Below are 21,059 nucleotides of genomic sequence, written 5' to 3' on the forward strand. Positions count from 1 at the left end.
ACCCATCTACCCACAGAGTGCAGCAGATAGAAGAATAATACTTTGTTTCTATCACACAGTCATATTACATGCTTTCATTAAAAAAAAAAAAAAAAAAGAGAAAAGCTTTATTTTGTGTATACTTACCAATACATTTAATGCCATTTCCAACCCATCCTTCTCTACAACTACATTTAAAACTTCCTGGTACATTGACACATGAGGCATGCATGTCACAGTTGTGAGCACCAATTTCACACTCATCCACGTCTACAAACACAAAGTAAACTGTTAGAATTTACATCAGGAGCACCAGAGTATTACAAATTCTGTTCCTTTTACATATTGCTTATTTCCACTGTGCAGGTTTGCAGGCCTTTAAAAAGCCAGTGTTCAAGACTACAGAATAATTCAAGCAAGTTACTTCATATCATACATTAACAAAAAATAGTGACAATTGTATTTTCATTTTGTTCTTTCTTTGTAAGCACGACAAAATTAATCTGCTTTCTTACAACTGCTGTTCAGTTTGAAATTAAAGCTATTTTCCAGACATACTAAGTATGCTGATCTTTATGTGCCTAAAAATGGGATGAGACCTTTGGGTGCACAGGCACATTTCAGTTATAAAAATGATTACTCCAAGATTTTAGTAATTATAGAACAAGTTCTTAAAAACCAAACTATAGGAGAAACTGTCAACTTTCGCAGAGGAATAATTTTGGATGAACTTCGCTTTCTGAATGCAGTGGACCCAGCTTGCGGAAGACAAGGTACTGCTTAACTATCACAGGACCTTGCAAAGTTTGAAACTGACTGACTACAATTCTTTAAAATTTGTTAGCATGGGTTGGATGGCATATACTTTTCCTTTTACATCATGACTTTTTTCATTTTTTCTTTTACCTTTTTTTCCTTTTGTCCTGCTCTTAAGACTACAAGGCCACTTCCTGAAGCTTTAGTTGACAGATGAGTTCATACTTCAAGTATGTATGACAAATGAGTACTGATAAAGTACTTCTGATACAAATGCAGCTATGCCAACAGATATTTTTTGCTGCAGTTGTTCCCACAATCTATATTGATAAAAGCTTTGCCTTTACAATTACAGTTATGTAAGGGGTCTCTTGTTATCGTATCGATCCTGGTCAAAGAACGTACCTTTTCAAACCCTAGATACATGCTGACAAACATAAAATACTCACTCTTATATTTACTATTATGTACAGATATCAAGTTCTCACTCGTGTGTGAACACTTGTACATATAGCTTGCCTGAAAGTCAACCAGATACGTGCACACCATGACGTATATGCTGGCAATTTGCTTTACCTGTGCATCCAGTGGTTCCTTTCTTGACTGAATATCCTAATTGACAGTGACAAATGAAGGAACCTTTAGTGTTTTCACACTCCCCAAACATACAGATGTTGGAATTCAAATCACATTCATTCACATCTGTAAGTGCACATAAATCATTATTAGTTGAACATTACCACCATTTAACAGCACACTTTGTCTTTTTGGAATACTTTTATTCAGGTGAAAATTTCAGAAGCATGGTCCACCCATATGACACATGTAATTTATAGCTCTTCATTATAATATATTTCAGCTGCTCCATACTGTATTCTTTTAACTCCCTAAACACAAATAAGAATGTAGTCCAAGGGTAGTCCAAATACCACAGTGTTTTCTAATTTGTTTATAATGCTAATTATTTGACTATAAAGTCAATTACTTCTTGTAATTGAAGAACCACTTCAAAACATTTTTAAAAAACACGTTCTTGATCATAATATAGCTATAATTTTCTTCCAAAAAAGAATTTATATAGTAAATTGATGACCTTTCCTGTACTGGTATTATCTACAGGTTTCAATTTCACTACTTAAAATTGAATAATGATATACACAAGTGTGTCAATACCTCTGAATACCATTTGTCAAAATTATAAAAAATAATAAACTCATTTTTTTAAATAAGAATTCAACTTAGGAAAGACAATGCATCTTATGAAACTGGCATAAAAACAAACTAGAATTGAGCATCTGTCAAGTGGGTAACTGAGGAGTTTCATATGAGTGTTCTGAGTCCTACTGCAGCTGGGCCATATGGCTCAAGAGATTTTCAAATACTTTGTCCAATTATTTCCATTTGTCCCTTGAAATGATATTAACTAAGAGTATTATACTATGTCATTAAAGAAAGTCACTGTACTGTGGATGAAAAGGCATTTCTGGTATTTATAGTTGTCTTTTTGAGTTAAGTAAGATGTCATGTAATGCAGCCAAAGCAGAGGCCCACATCACATATAAATTAAAAGTATATTAATTGGCATATAATTAGTACTAGCTTGGCTTAAATCCAAATCCAAGCATGCTAAAACAGTGCAACTAGCAATAGCATGTAAGCATTGTGTAGCCAGACACAGTTTTGCATAAGGATGTGAGCAAGACGTCTGCCAGAAGGACAAAGAAAGATGGGTGTAGCTGCATGTAGAACACATCAAAGTCATAGAAGTTGCCAGACAAAGGACAATATAAGCACAAGGGACTGCAGATAGGCAGGCAAACCTCACAGGTACACTAGAAGAATGACTGGCAAGACAGGAAAACAAGATAAGCCCTACAAGGAGTAGAAGGGACCCTCTTTGTTGTGAGGAGGTCAATAGCATAAAAACACAAGCATGGAAACTTGGAGAAGAAAGAAGACAGACCCACTTCAGTTCCAGCTTTTCTTGTAAACAAGCACTCAAGACTGATCACCTTGATCTTTATGAGTAAGCCACAACAAGGTCTGGAAGCCAGTCAATGCAAACTAACTGTAACAGCACTGTGGTATTGTATACTTGCATATAATTTAGAATGTGATTGTTAAAAACTAACAGTTTTGTATATGCAAAGATAATGATCAATATTGTGTAAGAACTGATCACTGGCAAATGTGTTGCTATAAATGAACTGAGGAAATTTTAGTTTTGTATTTTACAATAGGGCTAACTTTGTCAGTCTTTTAAATACTCTCATTACAGCAACCTTTATTTCCCTAGTCTATTCAGTTATTACACTATGAGGCTAAGGAAAGGTGCCATGCTCTAAAACTCCTCAGTTGCAGGAGCTGCACACTTCCCTCTCTAGTTCTGCTTGATGAGACACCCCTGGAACATAAGAATTAACCTGCTTCTTCCAAAATCTCACTGGAAAAGCCTGAACTATGAAGCATACCAAATAGGGAACTCTTAACACCACAAGGAAACTTCAAACTCCTCCTCTTGGCTCATGGCTATGAGCAGCTATAATACAGCAGCTCATGGCTATGAGTAGCTCTAGCACAGCCTTCAATTCAGGTTTCAGAGAATGCCTATGCATCATTGGCAGCTTTTTAGTACAGACCTGTATCTATCACTCTGCTACGCCATTAGAAAATGGGTAGCTAGCAAATTTATTAACTATCCCAGGTGTGTATGTGTGTGTGGCAAGGCAAATTCCTTGCCAACAAGAAACAAAGTCCCTCTGATTGAGAAAGAAGTGGAAAGAAACCAAGACATTTCAAGAGAGGCAGAAAAATCAAAATGTCTATCAAAGCTGATGTTAAGTAGGAATGAAAGAAGAGCTCAATAACCATCGTCCTAATGGTGTTGCTGAAAGCCAATCTGGGAGATGGTGAAGCGCAGAGACATTAAGAGCATGCCCTTGAGAAGAAATGCTTCCAAAGGTTAGGGCTCTCTCTGGCACATACAAAGGCACAAAGCCACCACAAAGGTAACATTCAAAGAGAAGTCAAGCTGCAGGTGGAGTGAGGAAAGACCCTTGCAGAAAGAACAAGTGATAAGCCACAACCAGAAAAGTTTTCCCACATCCAATATAAAAAAAAAATAGTCACAGGGAAAAACAGGGCATCAGGTCTGTAGGTGTGCTCTTATACTAGACTCCCTTCCCAGACACCTCAACAATATGACTGCTCACCACTTGCTGCCTTGATACAGACTGAAGTTTCAAGAGAGAGGTAAATTTGCTACTGGTATCTCCCTGTTCTTCCCAATCTCACTAAGTGTTGCAATATGATGAAAACTTTCCAACAGGAAGAAAAACTCTCTTAAAGAATAATGTAGTTTGTACCTGAACTGTGTTTTCAAGTCTAATACTGCATGCTAAATTTTCAATTTAGGCTTCCAACTATACTACAAGGCTTTAACATTATTCCGGAGTTTACCTCATTTAATAGCTAAATAGTTTATAATTAAAGGTCTGGTTAAAAACTTGTAGTAAAAACACAGTCTTATTATGAGTTACACCTATGTCAACTTTTTGACTTTATTCAAATAGCTCCCATTTTACCCTAGTTAAATGGCAAAGATAATCTAATTTCACATATTGTCAAATAAACACAAGATATTGCAAATAGTTCTGTTGAAAAAAAATCAGGTACTTCGTTGAAAGTAGTATTAGGTCCAGTAAGAAACTGTAGCTGCCCCAAAGGCTTTTTGACAAACTGGATGATGCTGTTAGCAAGGAAAATAATTGCATACACGTCAGAAATTCACACTTTCTCACTGTAGATTTCTAACCTTAATATCAGATACTGTTTTCCTAAAGAACATTTTACAGCAGTTGTGTATAAAATTAAAAAAAGCATTCTGATTTTACAGCTACTAACATGGCTAACTGAAAAATTACTGAGAAGATAATTTCTAAACTTTCAGGTCGGTTGTGTAAACATGGAGTATGTGTGCAAAACTGAAAATAAGAACCTGAAATAACATAAAAAGCAAAGGTGAAAAGAAAACCTTAAATTCAATTCTAACTCTGGAAGAAAGGAGACAAACCCAGCTCAGGAGAGCTTTGCTCAGGCTTAGATATAACTAGTTTCTCTTCAGTGTGTCTATCTGTGTGAGTGTGCACACATGGAAAGTGAAAGTTTGTTTGATAGATGCTCACGAAGTAGAAAAAGATGTTATTAGTATAGCCAAAACCACCTTAAAATATGAAACATATGGAATTTTATATTAAATGTAAAAGGTAAGAACTTCATATAAACACCCAGATAAACTAAACAGGTTTGGTCAGGTTACTTTGAGGAGACACTTTTATTTTAATTTCCTTTATAATTACTCATCATAACAACTTACAAGACACAGAAGAAAATGCTGAGGCACTCAAATAATTGCTTCTCAATAGAGATATTTTAGAGGAATCATATCATTACAATTAAATCATTCCTATTTTTAGAACTATGTAATTTGATTCAACTTTATGGACTTTTCAGATTTTTTTACCCTTCCTGACATCTATAGTGATAAGCAAGAAAGTTCTACAGCTATTTTTTCTATAATATACATAGTTTCAATACTCACTTTCAAAGATTCAGCAGAACATCCTAAAACATTGCTGCAGAATTTTTAGACTTCTGTTAAATTTGGTGCATACAGCTACTTACCAATACAGGTTTTCATGTCCATAGAAGCCATAAATCCATCGTAACAGAGACAGCGGTATTCCCCTGGAATATTAGTACATTGCCCACCATCACAGATATCTGGATTGCTTTCACATTCATCAATATCTGAGGGGGGAGAAAAAAGCAGATAATAATTCTGTCACTTTGGTCTAGATAAGCTAAAAGAATACCATGTTCATGCTGGCTGAAAGATACAATGCTGGAACTTTTAAGAAATTATGACCTACCTGCACATGTCCTGACATCTGGCATCAGAGCATAGCCGTCACTGCAGCTACATTCATAGCTGCCTTCTGAGTTAGTGCAGTGGGTGTCACAGCCTCCATTCATTATCATGCATTCATCAATATCTGGGGAAGCAATATTAGTAGCAGTAAGTCTACTTTTATGAGGAAAAGTCATCTTCTCTTGCCGTTTTACTCAGCAGATGAAACAGTTTATCAGTGATATGATTCTCAATTTTTATTCTCACTCTACTGTCTCTGATTTATATTCTGTTCAGCTTTCTCTCCTTCAACCACATTTTCATCTGTGGGACCAAGTGGCTACTTTTAGTTGTTGTTTTTGTTCGTATGTATTACTATGGATGTAAAAAAAGTGCAAAAGACAAGATGTGGAAAGGAAAAAAAGAAAATCCCTGAGAAACTTAGGTTTCATTAAAGCTTAAAATGTAGCACAAATTTGTATTATTGTAAAAAAATAAACAAAACCAATAAAAAATCAAATAAAAAAACCTCTCAATACCTCTGTTCTCCTTACCAATGTGATGACAGCTACCTAATTCAGTGGTCAAGGATTTAAGAGTTGTATACAATAAGGATAAAAAGTAAAAGAGAAACTATCAATTCATGGAGCTGTTCTTGCTTGATCAAGAAATCAAGCAGTATTTTCTGGTTGTTAGCTCAAGCTTCTGATGTTAATGGTGTAGTACCATAAGAATATTTTTTCTCAAAGTACTCTGCAGAGTTAAGTACCGCAACAATCTTTTTATACCTTCTTTATAGTTCTAAGGTAAAATAAGGGTTCACAGTAGTTCATGATATGCCTAATAGCAGATGAGAAGATGGCCCTGCTCATTTTCAAAAGGAAGGTATGAAATGAAGTAAGAACAAAGACAGATGAAACAATATACACTGAAGCACAAATACACTGGTGAAGGTGTACACTTGCCTATGCAGCCTTGTCTGTCATGAGTGGCCTGGTATCCAGAGTTACAGGAACACTGGTATGTTCCAACCATGTTCACACACTTGCCATTTCTGCAGAGATTGTCGCTTAACGAGCACTCATTCACATCTGGAAAAGAATAATTCATATCAATTACTTGTTTTTCAGAATGCAGACTGTAACTGCTCAAATGCCAGAGAAAGAGGGTGAGAGGTAGTATTTTAAACTGCTGGCATTCAGGCTTTTTCAATTTCTTTCTAGTTCTTCACATGTTCCAGTTCAAGGTATGGAGCTCTGAATAGTATGCTTAAACCAGTGTCCAAAGGTTTACATTCTTTGTTTCTGGTCTGTGAACATTAACTGCACAGTCTGATGGTTTAAACCAACTCTTCATAAAAGATGCAACTATGCATCAAACGCAGAAACCAAAGAGATAATATGCATTATGGTTTTTGCTTTTTTTCACCATTTTGGTGAATTATGTGCAAAAAGGAGAGCTGTATTTCAATAAGGGACATTACTTTTTTGTGACTGTAGGAACGAAGTTCACTTTGTGTTTGTATGTATTTTACTTTATAAGGTTTTAATCTGAAGATACTCATTTAAAGGAGGAGCATGAATTTGTGTAAGATATTCCTGAGACCCCATCCTTGAAAGAGACAAGAAGTTTTCATAGCACAAATGACCACTCTTCTTAGAAAGCTGAAGACTACTATTCTGAGTTGCAACTCACCTATGCATTCCTCACGTGATGGTGACAGTTCATGTCCCATAGGACAGTCACACTGAAAACTCCCCTCGGTGTTCACACATGTGCCACCTCTACACAGCAGAGGGTTGCGTTCACATTCATCAATATCTGCAAAGAAATCATGATAAACAAATACAAATCATTACTAAGGAGCAACAAAGGGAAAACCAACTCTCAGTGTCTCTAAGTGACAAAATCTGGAGGTCAGAAATAATAGATTGTTTCACTGAAAGAGTGCTGCTCCTTTCCTCATACTGCGTAACAGACCACACAAAACCCCTATACATTATTAACTCTAAAAATGGGTATTTTTCCCCTTAAGAAAACCAGAAATTCATTATTCAAAACTAAGTATTCTAGGAGACAGAGGACACAAGAAAAGACAGTAACTGTGTGGATGGTTGCTACTTAGAACAATATATTAATGTGACGAAATTTTCAAAAAGTGCTTCTTAATGCAACCAGACAGACATTTATGTATGCACTGAAATTGTTGTCTATGAATGCTGTTAATGAGCACGTGTGTGTAAACTTTTAACTAAATAGCAATTCAGTTCAGTAAGTCCTGTGTATGTCACTGTGCAGCTGAGAAATATGCTTGCTACAGCTTATAATGGCAAACTGAATATTTGACTTACAAACCTGATAAAAACAGCTAACATTGTAAATGTAGATGAAGAGAAATATGACCAAAAGGTGTTCAAGGTGCAGGATGCACTTCTGTACTCACACGAAGCATTACGGCTACCTATTCTTGAAACTAGAAACTTCTATTCAGATAGGCAGACTAGTAGTATCTTTCATTAGCCTGAGAATTTAGTTAAGATATCACTGGGTTTTGCAGGTTATTCACATGAGGGGAGAAACTGCCTGATGATAGAATTCAACATGTCTTTTGCTGTATTCCTGCTTGGATAGTTCCTGCAGCTCCAAAATGTTTTCACTAAACATTATGCCCTCCTTTCTTAGTTCCTGCAAAAGGCTCTCAAGAAGTCATTCCTCTTCTTGTCTCTTCACTCTCTGCTTATTTATCTCACATTTTGCTTTGCTGTCTCTGTCCTACAGATAACGTATCTCCACCATACAGTATTGATTCTCTGCATTTGTATGCTGTCTCTCATGAAGGCTCTTCAGCTTCCACAGTTTACCTTCTTTGGTATGTTCATCTGTGATTCAGACAATGATTTTTTGCTGACTTTTGGAGTCTAAAAGCATCACAATTTGCAGGAAGTCAAGTAAAGATGACAGGAGGCCTCCTGGCACACAGGGACATAGGACCACTTATTTGAGTTCAATTACAAGCACAAAGCTTCTGGCAAAACTCGAACACAAAAAGAGAGCGTAAAATAAGCAAAAGCAGGGAAAGGTGATGCAGGAGAAATATAGAGGCACTGTCTGAGTGTGCAGATATGGGGTTAGGAAAGCCCAAGCCACCAGGAGTTGATCCTGGCAAAGGATGTGAAGGGTATAACAGCAGCAGCAAAAAGATGAGGGGAAATGGGAGAAATGAACTGCTGACAAAGGACATGGAAAAGACACAAGTGCGGAGAGGAAGCTGGCCAATGTCATTTTGAAGCCACTCCTGAGCATCCTTGAAAAGTCATGGAAATTAGGCACGGATCTTTAGGGTGGGAGGAGAGGAAATGTCAAACTAATCTTCAAGAAAGGCAAGGAGGAAGACCATTTAGCCTCACCAAGATGGAAGTCTCAGACTTTACATTTTCATTCTGTTTTTCATGATGTGTTTCATGAAGTACTCCACAATACTAACTCAAGATTTTTTAAGGTGGCTAGTAACTTTTGCTTAGATACATCTCCATATCTATTCTTAGAAATTTAGACAGATTAAAGAGATGTGATTTTTCATGAAATGCTCTCAGATTTTCTTAAGTCCTAGAAGAATCAAGCAAAAGTGAATGACACTACTTTTTACATTCCAACTTTCTTTTCCTAACTTTACCAACCAAATGTTTGGATACCTCATTAGATTTTTTCAAATTACATGAGTGAATAGTTGCTGCCATTCTAAAAGATCTATACAGAAATGTATAAATGTAATTAGCAGAAAGAACAAGCAAAGTTATTACGCGTAGTTCAGTTTTCTGTCCTATGAACTGTGCATGTCTCATTTGTTCACAAGTCACAATAATTATACATATGAAGTGTTCAGTGGAGCAGAGCTAGTATAGTACAGAGTACTACAGGCTTTGTACAGTTAAAGGGACAGAATTCAGGTCATCCTGGCAACACTTACCCATACAGTTCTTCATCATCATAAATCCACTTTCATAACCATCAAAGCACTCACACTCAAAGCTTCCAGGAGTGTTGACACAAGTACCACTTCCACATAAGTCTGGGGAGATCCGGCACTCATCAATGTCTATTTTATAGTAATGGAGAGGTAGAAAAATCAAACAGAAGTTAAGGTTATCCTCCTTTTCACAAAAGTGAACACTCTGCCATTATAAATTAACTCTACAGAAATCATATGTAGTATATAAATCAACAGAGAAAAATGAAATTCATGTAATATTTAAAGGAGTATCTGATTATGTAAAACAGTTTGTGAAAGATTCATAATGCAATGCCTTCAGAGCTCTCAACTATAGATTAAACTGTCTAACAAGTAGCCTTCCATTAAGTGTAATTTAAGGTTAGATTTCTAAGGAAATTATTAACTGTAATGAATTCTGAGTTGTTAGTATTATAGAGGTACCAACTGACTCCAAGACTACAGTGGCATTGACATTAAATTGCTGATTATGGAGACATTTATGCAGTAATAGCATTATAAGCCTACATATACCCTTTCCATTAGGAATTAAAGCAGCTCCACAGTTCACTGGTTATCTTATTAGTTAAGTTTGAATGAAACTTACTGTGGAAAACTATACCAGGTTTGTAGAATATAGAAAGAGAAAAGAAGGAAGAGGTCTTTGTAAGACACACTGGTAGTGAGGCAGAAAGCTAGAGGAATTTGTAATATGGATATGATCCAGTGTAACAGGTCAGTGTTGAAGGAGACAACTGGAAAGAACTGGATAGTTTGTTGTTTACTATCTCCTTACATCTTTCCAGACTTCTCCCCTCCTTGCCCTCCTGCCCAACCAGTGTTTTTGGGGTGAAGTAAGGTCCAATGCCTTTGTTTCATGTTCTCCACTATACCCTCTATCTTCAGCTTCATTCACTACTATGTCATTAATTTTTACGTATTAAGAAATCAGGAAGTCTTCACAGGGAATAAAAATAACAGACTATTTGAAACAATAAAAACATTAGTCCAGGATAGGGCATAAGATTGATTCTGTCATCCAAGAAGTCCAAGGAGCAAGGAATCCGAGAAGAGCATCAACATGTTTGCAGTTAAGTTGGTAAGTTGGGCAGTAGACTCATCCTGTAAGTGGCTGAGGAAAACTAGGCAAGTATAAGCTTAACTAAAGAATCTGCTAAAGATGTAAAACAGTTCTTTTTTCACCACATGCAAGAGTCTCTTTTGCCTCTGTGTCACTCCCCATGGCCATGTTTCTGCTGGGTGAATGTAGTTCAGTCCTTACACACAGATGTGTGGAGGTGTCAGAGAGTAATCCATGTGGTGGGCCTGGGATGTTACACAGTATCTGGCCTCCTGCAGGCTTTATAAAACATATTGTTGCTAATTTAAAAAAGAAAAAAAAGTCTTCCATTTAATAAAACTTGGTTCTCTACAGCTGCTCAGTGGAACACTTTCATCCGAACAACCTTTCAATGGAAAACAGAGCCAAAAAAGCTTTTGTAGGGAGAAGTTTTCAGACCTACTCTTGTTAGTTCAGAAATAAAGTTTGTTAAATGCATTTCTCATCAATGCAATCACTATAAAAACAAGGAAATCACCGGTTAGGGCAACATTAACATCCAGACCAACCTCAGTTAACATGCCTTACCACCCACACTTTACTCTATTACTCAGACTCACTCATAGGCGCCTGTGTGGTATAACAAAATCTTCATTTTCAGCACAGAGCCACCCACAATGCAAGCATCCAGGTTCTCATAACCAGAAAACTACCAAGCTTATCTTCTGTTTCAGTTTTTCCAGGCAATAAATAACAGAATATTAAACATTTAAATTAAATGCACTTCCTTGAGTTAACATTGCATTGATGTCAGAATTGCAGAGGTACCTCTGTGTGTGCTTGGCTATCAAATCTAAATGAAAATTAATTTGCAGTGGAGTCTCTAAGTTCATTTGGTAATAGAGTGTCCAGGAAGTAGGGAATGTAAATTAAGTTAATCTGTATGTTAAAATGTTGAACTTTGCTCTGCGGGTGATCCTTATTGATTTTTCAGGTTGTATTGATAAAGCATGATCTCAGGATTTTTAACACCAATTAAAAGAATTCTTAATATATGTGCACAAGAAGATTGCTACATTTATTAAAGAATTGCTTTCTGAAAGGGAAACTTAAGATAGTTGGCCATTCTGTCCAAAGATTAAGCTCTTAGAAACTGAAGGAAATGAATGATACTAAGTTTCCAGACCACCAAGCTATGCAACAAGTACAAGTTCATTTAAAATGCCCCAGGGACATGGTAGTTCCCATCACTGGATGTTTTCAAGATGGACAAGGTGCTAGATAATCTTTTCTAAGCTCCCCTTCCCACAAAAGGTTGGAGCAGATGATCTTCTGAGGTCCCTTTCAACCTGGACTATTCTATGATTCTAGGGAAAATTGGGGAAAACGCAAGACTTACCTGTACAGTTTCTTTCCTCCATATCTAAAGTAAAGCCACTGTTACATCTACATTTGAAACTTCCAATTGTGTTTCTGCATTTACCATTCATGCACATACCAGGGAACACTTTACATTCATTGATATCTGTGAAATAAAAATAAAAGAGCATTCGTAAGCACAAATATATATATGTCTCTCATTAATGGAAATTCCCTGTTCCTCCTTACCAATTGTATTGGGCATAAAAAGCATGGTATAGGTTGCAGGGGACTGAGGGATGGCCGCCTCAGTTAGGAGAATGGAAAAATGAAACAGAGGTGGACAGCAGGAGGGGACATTGTTGGAGACATGGCTGGAGATGCAGTCTTGGAAGGCAGAACTCCATGTCCCAGGAAGAACCTTGAGGGACTGACACCGCTGGAGGATCTATGTCAGTGCAGAGGCACCCCTGAGGGACTACAGCTGTGGGTGACCCATGCCAGTGCAAGGACATGCCTGAGGGACTGTGGCCTATAGGTGACCCAAGTAGGGGCAGAAACACCCTGAGGGATAGAGGATGGAGGTTATCCATGGAGGATGCATGCTGGAGCAGAGACAGCTCTGAGGGATTGTGATCCACGTACAACCTCTGCTGAGGTAAGGAGATCCCTGAAGTACCATGACCTGTGGTGATCCATGCTGGGGCAGGGACACTCCCCAGGGACTACAGTACATGAGTGACCCACACTGGGGCTGAAGACATCCTGAAGGATCATGGGCTGTGGACAACCCATGCTGGAGCAGGAATACCCCTCAGGCCCTCTGTTCCATGGGCAAGCCCATGCCAGAACACAGGAAATGAGTAAGAAGGAAGGAGCAGTGAAAGAAAAGACTAAGCAACAAGGCGTGACACAGATAAGCTGTCACAGTGTCCCCAAGGCCCTGCGCTGCCAACTGCCTCTTCCATGGAACTTGGCGGGGCGGACACCAAGGAAGGGTGGAGAAGAGGTACTGGGCTGAAGCCAAGCCTGGGAGTAGGGGAGAAAAGGTATTTCCCTACCTGTTGAATTGTTTAAGCTTTCTTTGCTTCTCAGTATCCAAACCAGTAATTAAAAATTTATGTTAATCAACAATCAGTAAAATTCAAATGAAATTTCCTGAGTTGAGACTCTTTTGCCCATGATGCCAATGTGTATTGTGCTCTATTTTGCCTTCTAACACAATGAATATTCATGGTGTTTCTGAGCCAGCTTGTAATAGATGTAACTATTACCTGGTTGATTGTTGTCTTTTAAATTCAGATTGCCAGAGTGATATCTGGAGCTCAGTTTAGAAAAGGGTAATTTTTCTTTTGTAGAATATCAAATGAAATGTTTCACCTCTTGTCATGGTGTTTTGCTGGATAGCTGGATAACACAGTTAAAGGATCTTGCACAGGACAAATAATAAAGGTTTTTCATGTGTCAGCCTCTCTCATGTGCACCCCTTTCAACAGCATTTATAGACCTGAATGAGCTTTTCTTACAGTCTATGATATAATTTGCCAGATCCATGTCCTTACCTGAGAATCACCTTTGATGAAACAAACTATTATTTCCCGTGTATTAGTGTGAATGGAATAAAAGTGTAGTCCAAGCACAAAAGCAGAAACAAGAAGCAAAATCTTACAAAAATCTTGGTGTGGACAAGTTTTTATTATTATTAAATAATTAAGAACTTATTATTTCTAATTAAATAAATTTTAATACAGATAAGCAATGATACTATTATTATTAAATTCCTTATTTGTTTAGTAAATCACCACTGAATGTTCAGAGCTTTGTCTGAGAATAGTAACTCCTGAAAATCAGAGCTTACTTATGGTGAAGCAAAGGTCCAATCTGTTAAATTTTCTCAAGCAACTCAACATATTTCCAGAAAAATGCTTCAGAATACATCCTTTTAGAAATAGATAAAGTACTAAAATATTTCTTGATCACTTCAGCTTCTGTACAAAGAAATCTACAGTTTTCTCCTCAGATCTCAGTCACCTCAAATATCCCAGATCTGTTTTCTTAATATTTTTCCTGTCTCTTCAGTGTGGTTTTGCTCTACAGGAGGTGAAGCCAGTAAAAGCTGGACAAAAGGTTTTTATTTACTTCCTTGTCATTGCAGCTCCTTGTTATCACTGCCCTCATAATTTTAATGCAACAGACACCCTTCCCTTTTAATCACTTATTAATTCTGCAAACCACAGAAATAACCCATCCTTCTTCAGTCTCTGAGAACACTAGCCAAATTTTAATAATATTTTACAATTATATCTTAACTCCTTGACTTTATTGAACTTCATTTGACCCTTGGTTCACTCTTTGCAAAGCACTACCTTAAAAAAGGTGCACATTTTCCGTTATTGTCATGATTTAGAGCTCCCCTTCCTTCAGTCCTGTCGTAGTCATTTCCTTTTTCTCCTTACCAAATTCAAACTTTGCACCTTTTCGTTTTAGGCTCCTGTAACATTCTTGAGCACCATGCAAGCAGAGAGTTTGCCACCTGCAAGGTCAGCTCTTTCAGGCAAACATCTTTGTAACATCTCTCATCTCAAGTATGTACAAACATAGACACAAATCCTGGCATTTTCTTACAATATTCACCCAGATGTACCTAATATGCATTTTTAGATCCAAGAATGAACACTTACCTTTATAAAATGGCCTGCCAGTTAGAATATCTCCCCTGTTGGAAAAGCCAGGACCTCTGGGGCACAGAGACTCATATTCCTTGGTGCCAGGCTTCGGACACTCCTCGCAGTCAGAGCCCCAGGCAGCCCCCACAGCACAGCAGCAGGCATCCATACGAAACTTGCCCGGCACAGACTGAATGCATTCATCTTCATCCCATTTCAGGTAGCACTGCTCCATGCGAATATCTGCTCATTTTACAACAACAATTAGCATTTTACAACAACAATTAGGCATTTTATCTTATGCTAAAGTCTTCTGTTCTTCAGAAGCACCTATTTCTGAGGCACAAGTGCATGTGAGCCTCAGTTTCTGGGAGACAGATTTCTGCTCAAGGCTCCATGCTTCTGCACAATGTTCCCATTCGAAGCTGCTAATATTGCACTATAGTTAAGTTTCTGGATCTCTGTTGTACCACATAAAAATGCAAGCATTTCTTTTGTTGTCTCCCGTGATTGTGCTTTTTAGGTTTCTATGCATATTTGGTAGGACAGAGACATGTATTTCTTTACTGTATCAGGTCTTCTATTTACAAATTGACCTGCATTCACAGTAAAAAAAAAATAATTCCTACTTATGTTTATATTATTAAATTAATTTCATAACACAAGGAATACAGAAAAAAAATTGCTGACTGTTGTTAGGCTTACTTTAACACCAGTTAGCAGGAGATAACAATATGGTTTGCAGAAAAGGTAATTACGCTTATACTCAAGGGTCCCATTTCCAGAAAAGCAGGTAACCAAAAGATAGATCAACCAAGTGTGCAGGCAAAATCTGTACTTGCATATCCAACTGTAAGAAAAAGTACCACACACCAGTCTGCACACAGAAAAAAATCACCTTTGCTCTGTCTTACATACAGTAAAAAACAGTAACAATCTATTTGAAAGCATCAGTACATTCCACACTTTTCATTTATTTGTGTATCAGTAAAGAAAAATAGTTTAAATTTAAAAAAAAAAACAAAACCACTACTTGTTAAAATATAAAATTGGTATTAAAAATGGGTTGTTAAGTCTCTGCATGCTAATTTCTGTAACATATGCCCAAATTCCCAAAATTTGGTAAATAGTATCAATAAGGCGAAGTGGACAGTATCAGTTACAGGACTGCTAGAGAATATGTCTGTGATACTAAACAGAAATTTGTTGACAGCTTAATGCTCAAAAAGAGAGTTACTTTCAGTGTGTAAGGAAATTCACAAGGACACACCGTGTCTCATAAAGTAACTTCTGGGCATATTCTAGAGCCTCCTGACATGACTGAAATGGACTGGATGTCAAGCTGTATTTTCAGGATGAATATGAGCTTTAATGTTTCATCTGATATACAGGACTGGAAACTAGGCTTTTGCAAACCTTATTAGGAACTCTTAAATGCTTAGCGCAAAAAGCTTTGAAGAAGATGCAAGATCTAAAAATAACACAGATGAGCTGCTGAACTTTTCCATACAAGCCCTTTAAAGTTGTGCAGAATTATAATATAAATTTACCCTGTGCATATCTGAAGTTAAACAATTTAGAAGTAAGTATAAGAAATGGAAATTGTTCAAAGAATACTCATGGTTTCCTGTAAACTATTCCACATCAAGATCATGTTAATTTTCATTTCCACACATTAAGCAAACATACTGCTAATAAATACTTGTTTGCACTAAAATCACTGTAGTGGATCCTGCAGGAAATAAACATATTTCTGAAATACATGACGTAGTGCACAGTACTTGTGTAGCACAGGAGAAAGCACACAACTTGTAATATAAAAAGTTATTTTTTCATTAAAATAAGAAAAGGGAACATAGCTTTGAAGGTAAAGGAATACTGTGTCTTGCTTCAAAATGGCTCCTCTGTTTGAAGTTTTCATTATATCTATCAACCACAATTAATTTCACACCTGTTCTTATCAAATTTCTCATTGAGAAATAATACAGGGTTGATGGCCACAGATACCAGTGACTGGCAACAGAATTACTAAATTTGGGGGGTGGGGAGTGGAATATCAAATAAAACCTAATGTACAAAACTGCATCTGATATGCACAAACATAACGGGTAAGTGCATCCGGGCTGACTTGGTTTTGAATTGTTTCATTTTTCTGAGACATTTATACTAATTGTACACATCTGCTTCTTTTCAAAATTCTGCTTATTTTAAAAAATATTTCTAGAGTTATATTCACATTAAAAAAATCCACAAGCTGGTAACTGTTTCTATCAGCTATTGGTAAGGCATAGTGCAATTAAGGCAAAAATGTTTGCTTAAATTTGAATCTGCTTGAGGAAAGAGAATATTGTTGAAGTAAAAAAAAAAAGAAGTTTGAGTAGGAAGATCCTTGATATCATGCAACAGATGAAAATTTTTTTTTCAGTCTGCTGCACTGTTTTCTTAGAATAAATCAATGCTGTCAGTAATCATATTTTTACAGTCCTGAGAACTGTTAAGAAAAATCAGTATGGATTCCAGAATCTATTCTAAACATCCAGTACCCTGATTTTATCTTTTTTCCATCTCTGACCAAAGATGCAGATTAATAATCCTAACTATACTTGCTACAGGGTACTTCTGGTTTTTTGAACTTACATAGGGGTTCTGTATTTTTTATACCTGAAGTCTTGCCTAGAGAAATGTATGTCTTCATGGACATCATGTTTTGTCAGTTGAAGATACTAATCTGTACAACAAAGATAAAGTCTTATTTTTATCTACACTCATTTTGATTACTTTCAGACAGACCAATTTGCATCAGCATATTTGTGCTGCAAGGAAGTATCTGAGTTTTACAGAATGACGAGATAGCAATAGAGAAGAGCACTGTTCACACTGCATTACAAGCTGCTGGCTGATCAGCTGACTCCGTATCATCTAGCGAGTCAAACACTTGTGTTTGTGAACAGGAGTCAGACTAAAGGCAGAACTCTAGCAAGACGTACTGATTGCACTGCGGGCAAAACAAGTCTTAACACAAACTTTCGTATTCCCCCAAAGGATTAACAGCTCTTCCCTGAACTGGCACAGGCATTTGATATCTAAGCAGGAATAAATGAAAACATACGCTTAACGAACAGCTTTTGGAGGAATTCAGAAACAAACCAAACATCCTTTCACACCTCTTTGAGAAAAATTTTGGACAACTGTTGGACTCAGCTAAAAAGCTGAGTTGAGTGAGCTCTTACCTAAACACACTCGCCCTGTTCCATCCAGTGTCAGTCCTTCAGGGCACTCACAGTGAAATGAGCCTCTGCTGTTAACGCACCTCCCGTTGGGACAAACCCCCGGGAAAACATCACACTCATTTACATCTGTTGGGGAAACAAAGGGTTGAGTTACATGCTAACTCGAAGGAGACAGCTATAGCTTTACTGAGAATTTATGCTACAGGAAAGAAAGGGAGAGGCTTTCATCCATACTGTATTTGGGTCTGAACACTGTTCTGAACGAGCATCTAGCTCAGTCTCCAAGGACTCTTGCAAGATCTTCAAGTCATAGGGCACTAAGATGCCACATTCTCTTCTCCAAAACAAGATGATGGGTATGGCTGAGAGAAAGGAAAAACTAAAGGAATTAAGTGTATTTTAAAGAAGCAGTTCCATTCTCTTTGTATCATTTTGATATTCTCCAACAGCATAATGTAACACTTTGCAACAGTCAGTAACTGTGAAGGCATTCATCTAAAGTCAATATGATTATGCCTGATGAAAAGAAGAACATAATAAATCCCCTTTTATCTCATTTTCAAATAAAAAAAAGTGATATCTTGAATAAGAAGCAAAAACTTCACCTTCACAGGTAACACCCTTCACTCTGGCAAATCCTCTTGAGCAAGCTGTGTCTGGAATCAAGCCAGAAAGATATATCACTGCTTTAGAATGACAGAAAGATCAGAGTAAATAATTTAAAAATAAATGTATCTTCAGAATTCTCTAATAATTAGACTGTATAAGGTGGTGAGTGCTCTAGGTCACCCTAGTGCGTCTAGGTCATCCATCTCCAGGAAAGCAGGGCTCCATCACGCGTAAAGGTTACTTGGGAAGACAAAATGCCATCACTCCGATAGTCCCCACCACCTCACCGGGTAAGTGAAAAAACGATCAGAGTAGCGGTATTTCACCAATAGGCGGGATGCCAGCAGGCAGGTCACCCCACACCACTGAGTGTGTGCCCAGACTCCCACTTAGCCTACACCTCTCACCCAGAGAGAGCTAGACCTAGACCTCATCAAGAAAAGCACTGACTCATGCATGTTATTTAAAACAGGTGAATAATTGAGGAAATTACATCTTAGACAATTACTTTTCTTAATGGAGACCAGAATGCTCAGCATCTAATCATACCAATCTCTGTACTCAGATGTAGCTGAAAGGTAAATATCCTGCAAAGTTGCCTGAAAATTTAAAGCTTTAGTGATGCCAGTGATCACTAAAGGCTTTTTTTCCACTGCAGTTTAATAAAGGATCTGAGCAATGACATTATTTTAGGATATGCATGTAAAATGTAGCATGATGTACTGATATAAAAGCTTGCTGAAATGTAACTAGTTAGACAACAGCAAATTTAATGGCCAAATGTACCCTGTCTGAGCTAATTAGCTCTCTAGATTGATTAGTTTTTGATTAGTTTTACCAGTCTAACCTGACTATGCTGCCTCCTGGAGTCCAACGTAATATCTTTGCTTGATGCTGCACTGCACACTTAAGAGCTCTGTTGGATGTTGCTTGCACCGCGCTTGTTAGACAGGATACATGTGCCCACAGTTATTGTTCCAGTTAAAAATGAAAGGCTAAAATGTCCTGACACTGGTTCAGCTGCAAGGGGCATTATTCAAACCTTATGGGGAGAATGCAGCACAGCATTTTTTCCACAAACTAGAGCACACAGTTAGCATTCCTGGCTCCAACTTCTAAACTTAGCCCTGTAATCTAATAGTAGTACTATTCTGCAATCTATAACTGTACATAAGCTATGTGTTTGAAAACAGCTGGAAAAAGTGTTAACAGCCCACAACATAAAAAGCCCTCAAGACTTTTCCCAGATATTTCACTTTATTTTTGTAGTCCTTACGTCCTTACCCCAGTGCACACTCCCTGTGGAGACGAAACATGCGTAATTATTAAACAATTTATTTCCTGGTAACTTCAGCTATTAGAATGATCTCTAAGGGTAATTACAAGTGATGCTATATAGGACAACTTCATTTCATACGTTTTTTGTGTTGTCTGTTTGTTTGTTTTATATACAGAAAACAGTAAGAATCTATGTAGTGGTACTTCCTCTATTCTCCCAAAAGACACAGGATCTGAGACCATACCTAATTCACATCGCTCACATGGACTGCCCCAAGCTGCTCCTAAGGTAGCACAGCACTCAGATTTCAGTGTAGCACCATTGATGTTGACTTCACAGCGACTGTCTTGGATGTTAAGCCAGCAAGTCCCCTTCAGGCTATCTGCAGCGGAATAGAAAACAATATGAAATTGTCACAGCAAAAAGAGTTGGCGTGCCATATCCATGCCATCAACAAACAGAGTACCAAGGGAATGCAGGCTCTCTTTTAAAAGAAAACCTTCCATCATAGTAATTCTGTACACATTTTAATTTAGAAGTGGTGGAAAGGAATAGTACTATCACTAGAAGTGAGCAATAGAGCACGCTGCTTGAGGCATTTTATAGTCCAGGTCCCAGAGCTAGCAGAGGTCCTCCAGATACTACAGTGGATTTTCTGACTTATTTTATCTAGTGATCAATCAGTCTGAAATATACAAGTTACAACAAAAGCAGAGATCACAACCTGTGACTTCCCCTTTCAGCAGACTGCCTGAACCACTGGGTTATGAAATCCAGGTGCCCTTGCCTCTCTCTCAGTTGATGAACCTTCAAGGTTGTCAGGAAGGAAAAAAAGATAAAAATGTGGGAGATAGGGGTGAGCTATATTCTTTCAGGGGTCTGGTTCTGCTGGTGCATTAGCTATGCTTTGAACATGCCTGTTAGGTTATACTCCACTCTCTGCTCCTGAGGGTTCAGTTCCAGCACACCCAGCTCCTGAATCACAAATTGCATTGCCAGGCTGGGAACCCAGAGCAGTGCAGGCCAAACCCATTCCAGTAAGTGCCCAACCATGTCAGGCAGCACCTCCTGACTGCTGCCCAGGCTAGACAGCCACTCAGCAGAGGGAAGATTTTCAGCCACAGTTGCTGTCTCTGCTTCCTCAAGCCCCCTGAAATTCTCTTTTAGGTACCCAAACCTTCAAGTCTTAAAATTTATGCTTTTAGTGCCCAAACTGTTTTTAAA

General features: G+C 37.7%; 1 protein-coding gene across 1 annotated transcript in view; it reads right to left on the reverse strand.

The window, feature by feature from the left end:
* Positions 1-21,059, reverse strand: part of FBN2 (fibrillin 2) — a 122,383-nt gene that overhangs the window by 47,920 nt on the left and 53,404 nt on the right. Inside the window, exons 15-26 of the mRNA XM_010291203.1 lie at positions 20,080-20,217; positions 18,553-18,603; positions 17,948-18,073; positions 14,733-14,960; positions 12,092-12,217; positions 9,612-9,740; positions 7,340-7,465; positions 6,610-6,735; positions 5,667-5,789; positions 5,419-5,544; positions 1,312-1,437; positions 127-249 (exon numbers count right to left, since the gene is read on the reverse strand). Coding sequence (XP_010289505.1) covers positions 127-249; positions 1,312-1,437; positions 5,419-5,544; positions 5,667-5,789; positions 6,610-6,735; positions 7,340-7,465; positions 9,612-9,740; positions 12,092-12,217; positions 14,733-14,960; positions 17,948-18,073; positions 18,553-18,603; positions 20,080-20,217 — 1,548 coding nt within the window. The remainder of the gene's footprint in view (positions 1-126; positions 250-1,311; positions 1,438-5,418; positions 5,545-5,666; positions 5,790-6,609; positions 6,736-7,339; positions 7,466-9,611; positions 9,741-12,091; positions 12,218-14,732; positions 14,961-17,947; positions 18,074-18,552; positions 18,604-20,079; positions 20,218-21,059) is intronic.

This window comes from Phaethon lepturus, unplaced genomic scaffold, assembly GCF_000687285.1.
Source record: "Phaethon lepturus isolate BGI_N335 unplaced genomic scaffold, ASM68728v1 scaffold5547, whole genome shotgun sequence".
NCBI classification, from domain to species: domain Eukaryota; kingdom Metazoa; phylum Chordata; class Aves; order Phaethontiformes; family Phaethontidae; genus Phaethon; species Phaethon lepturus.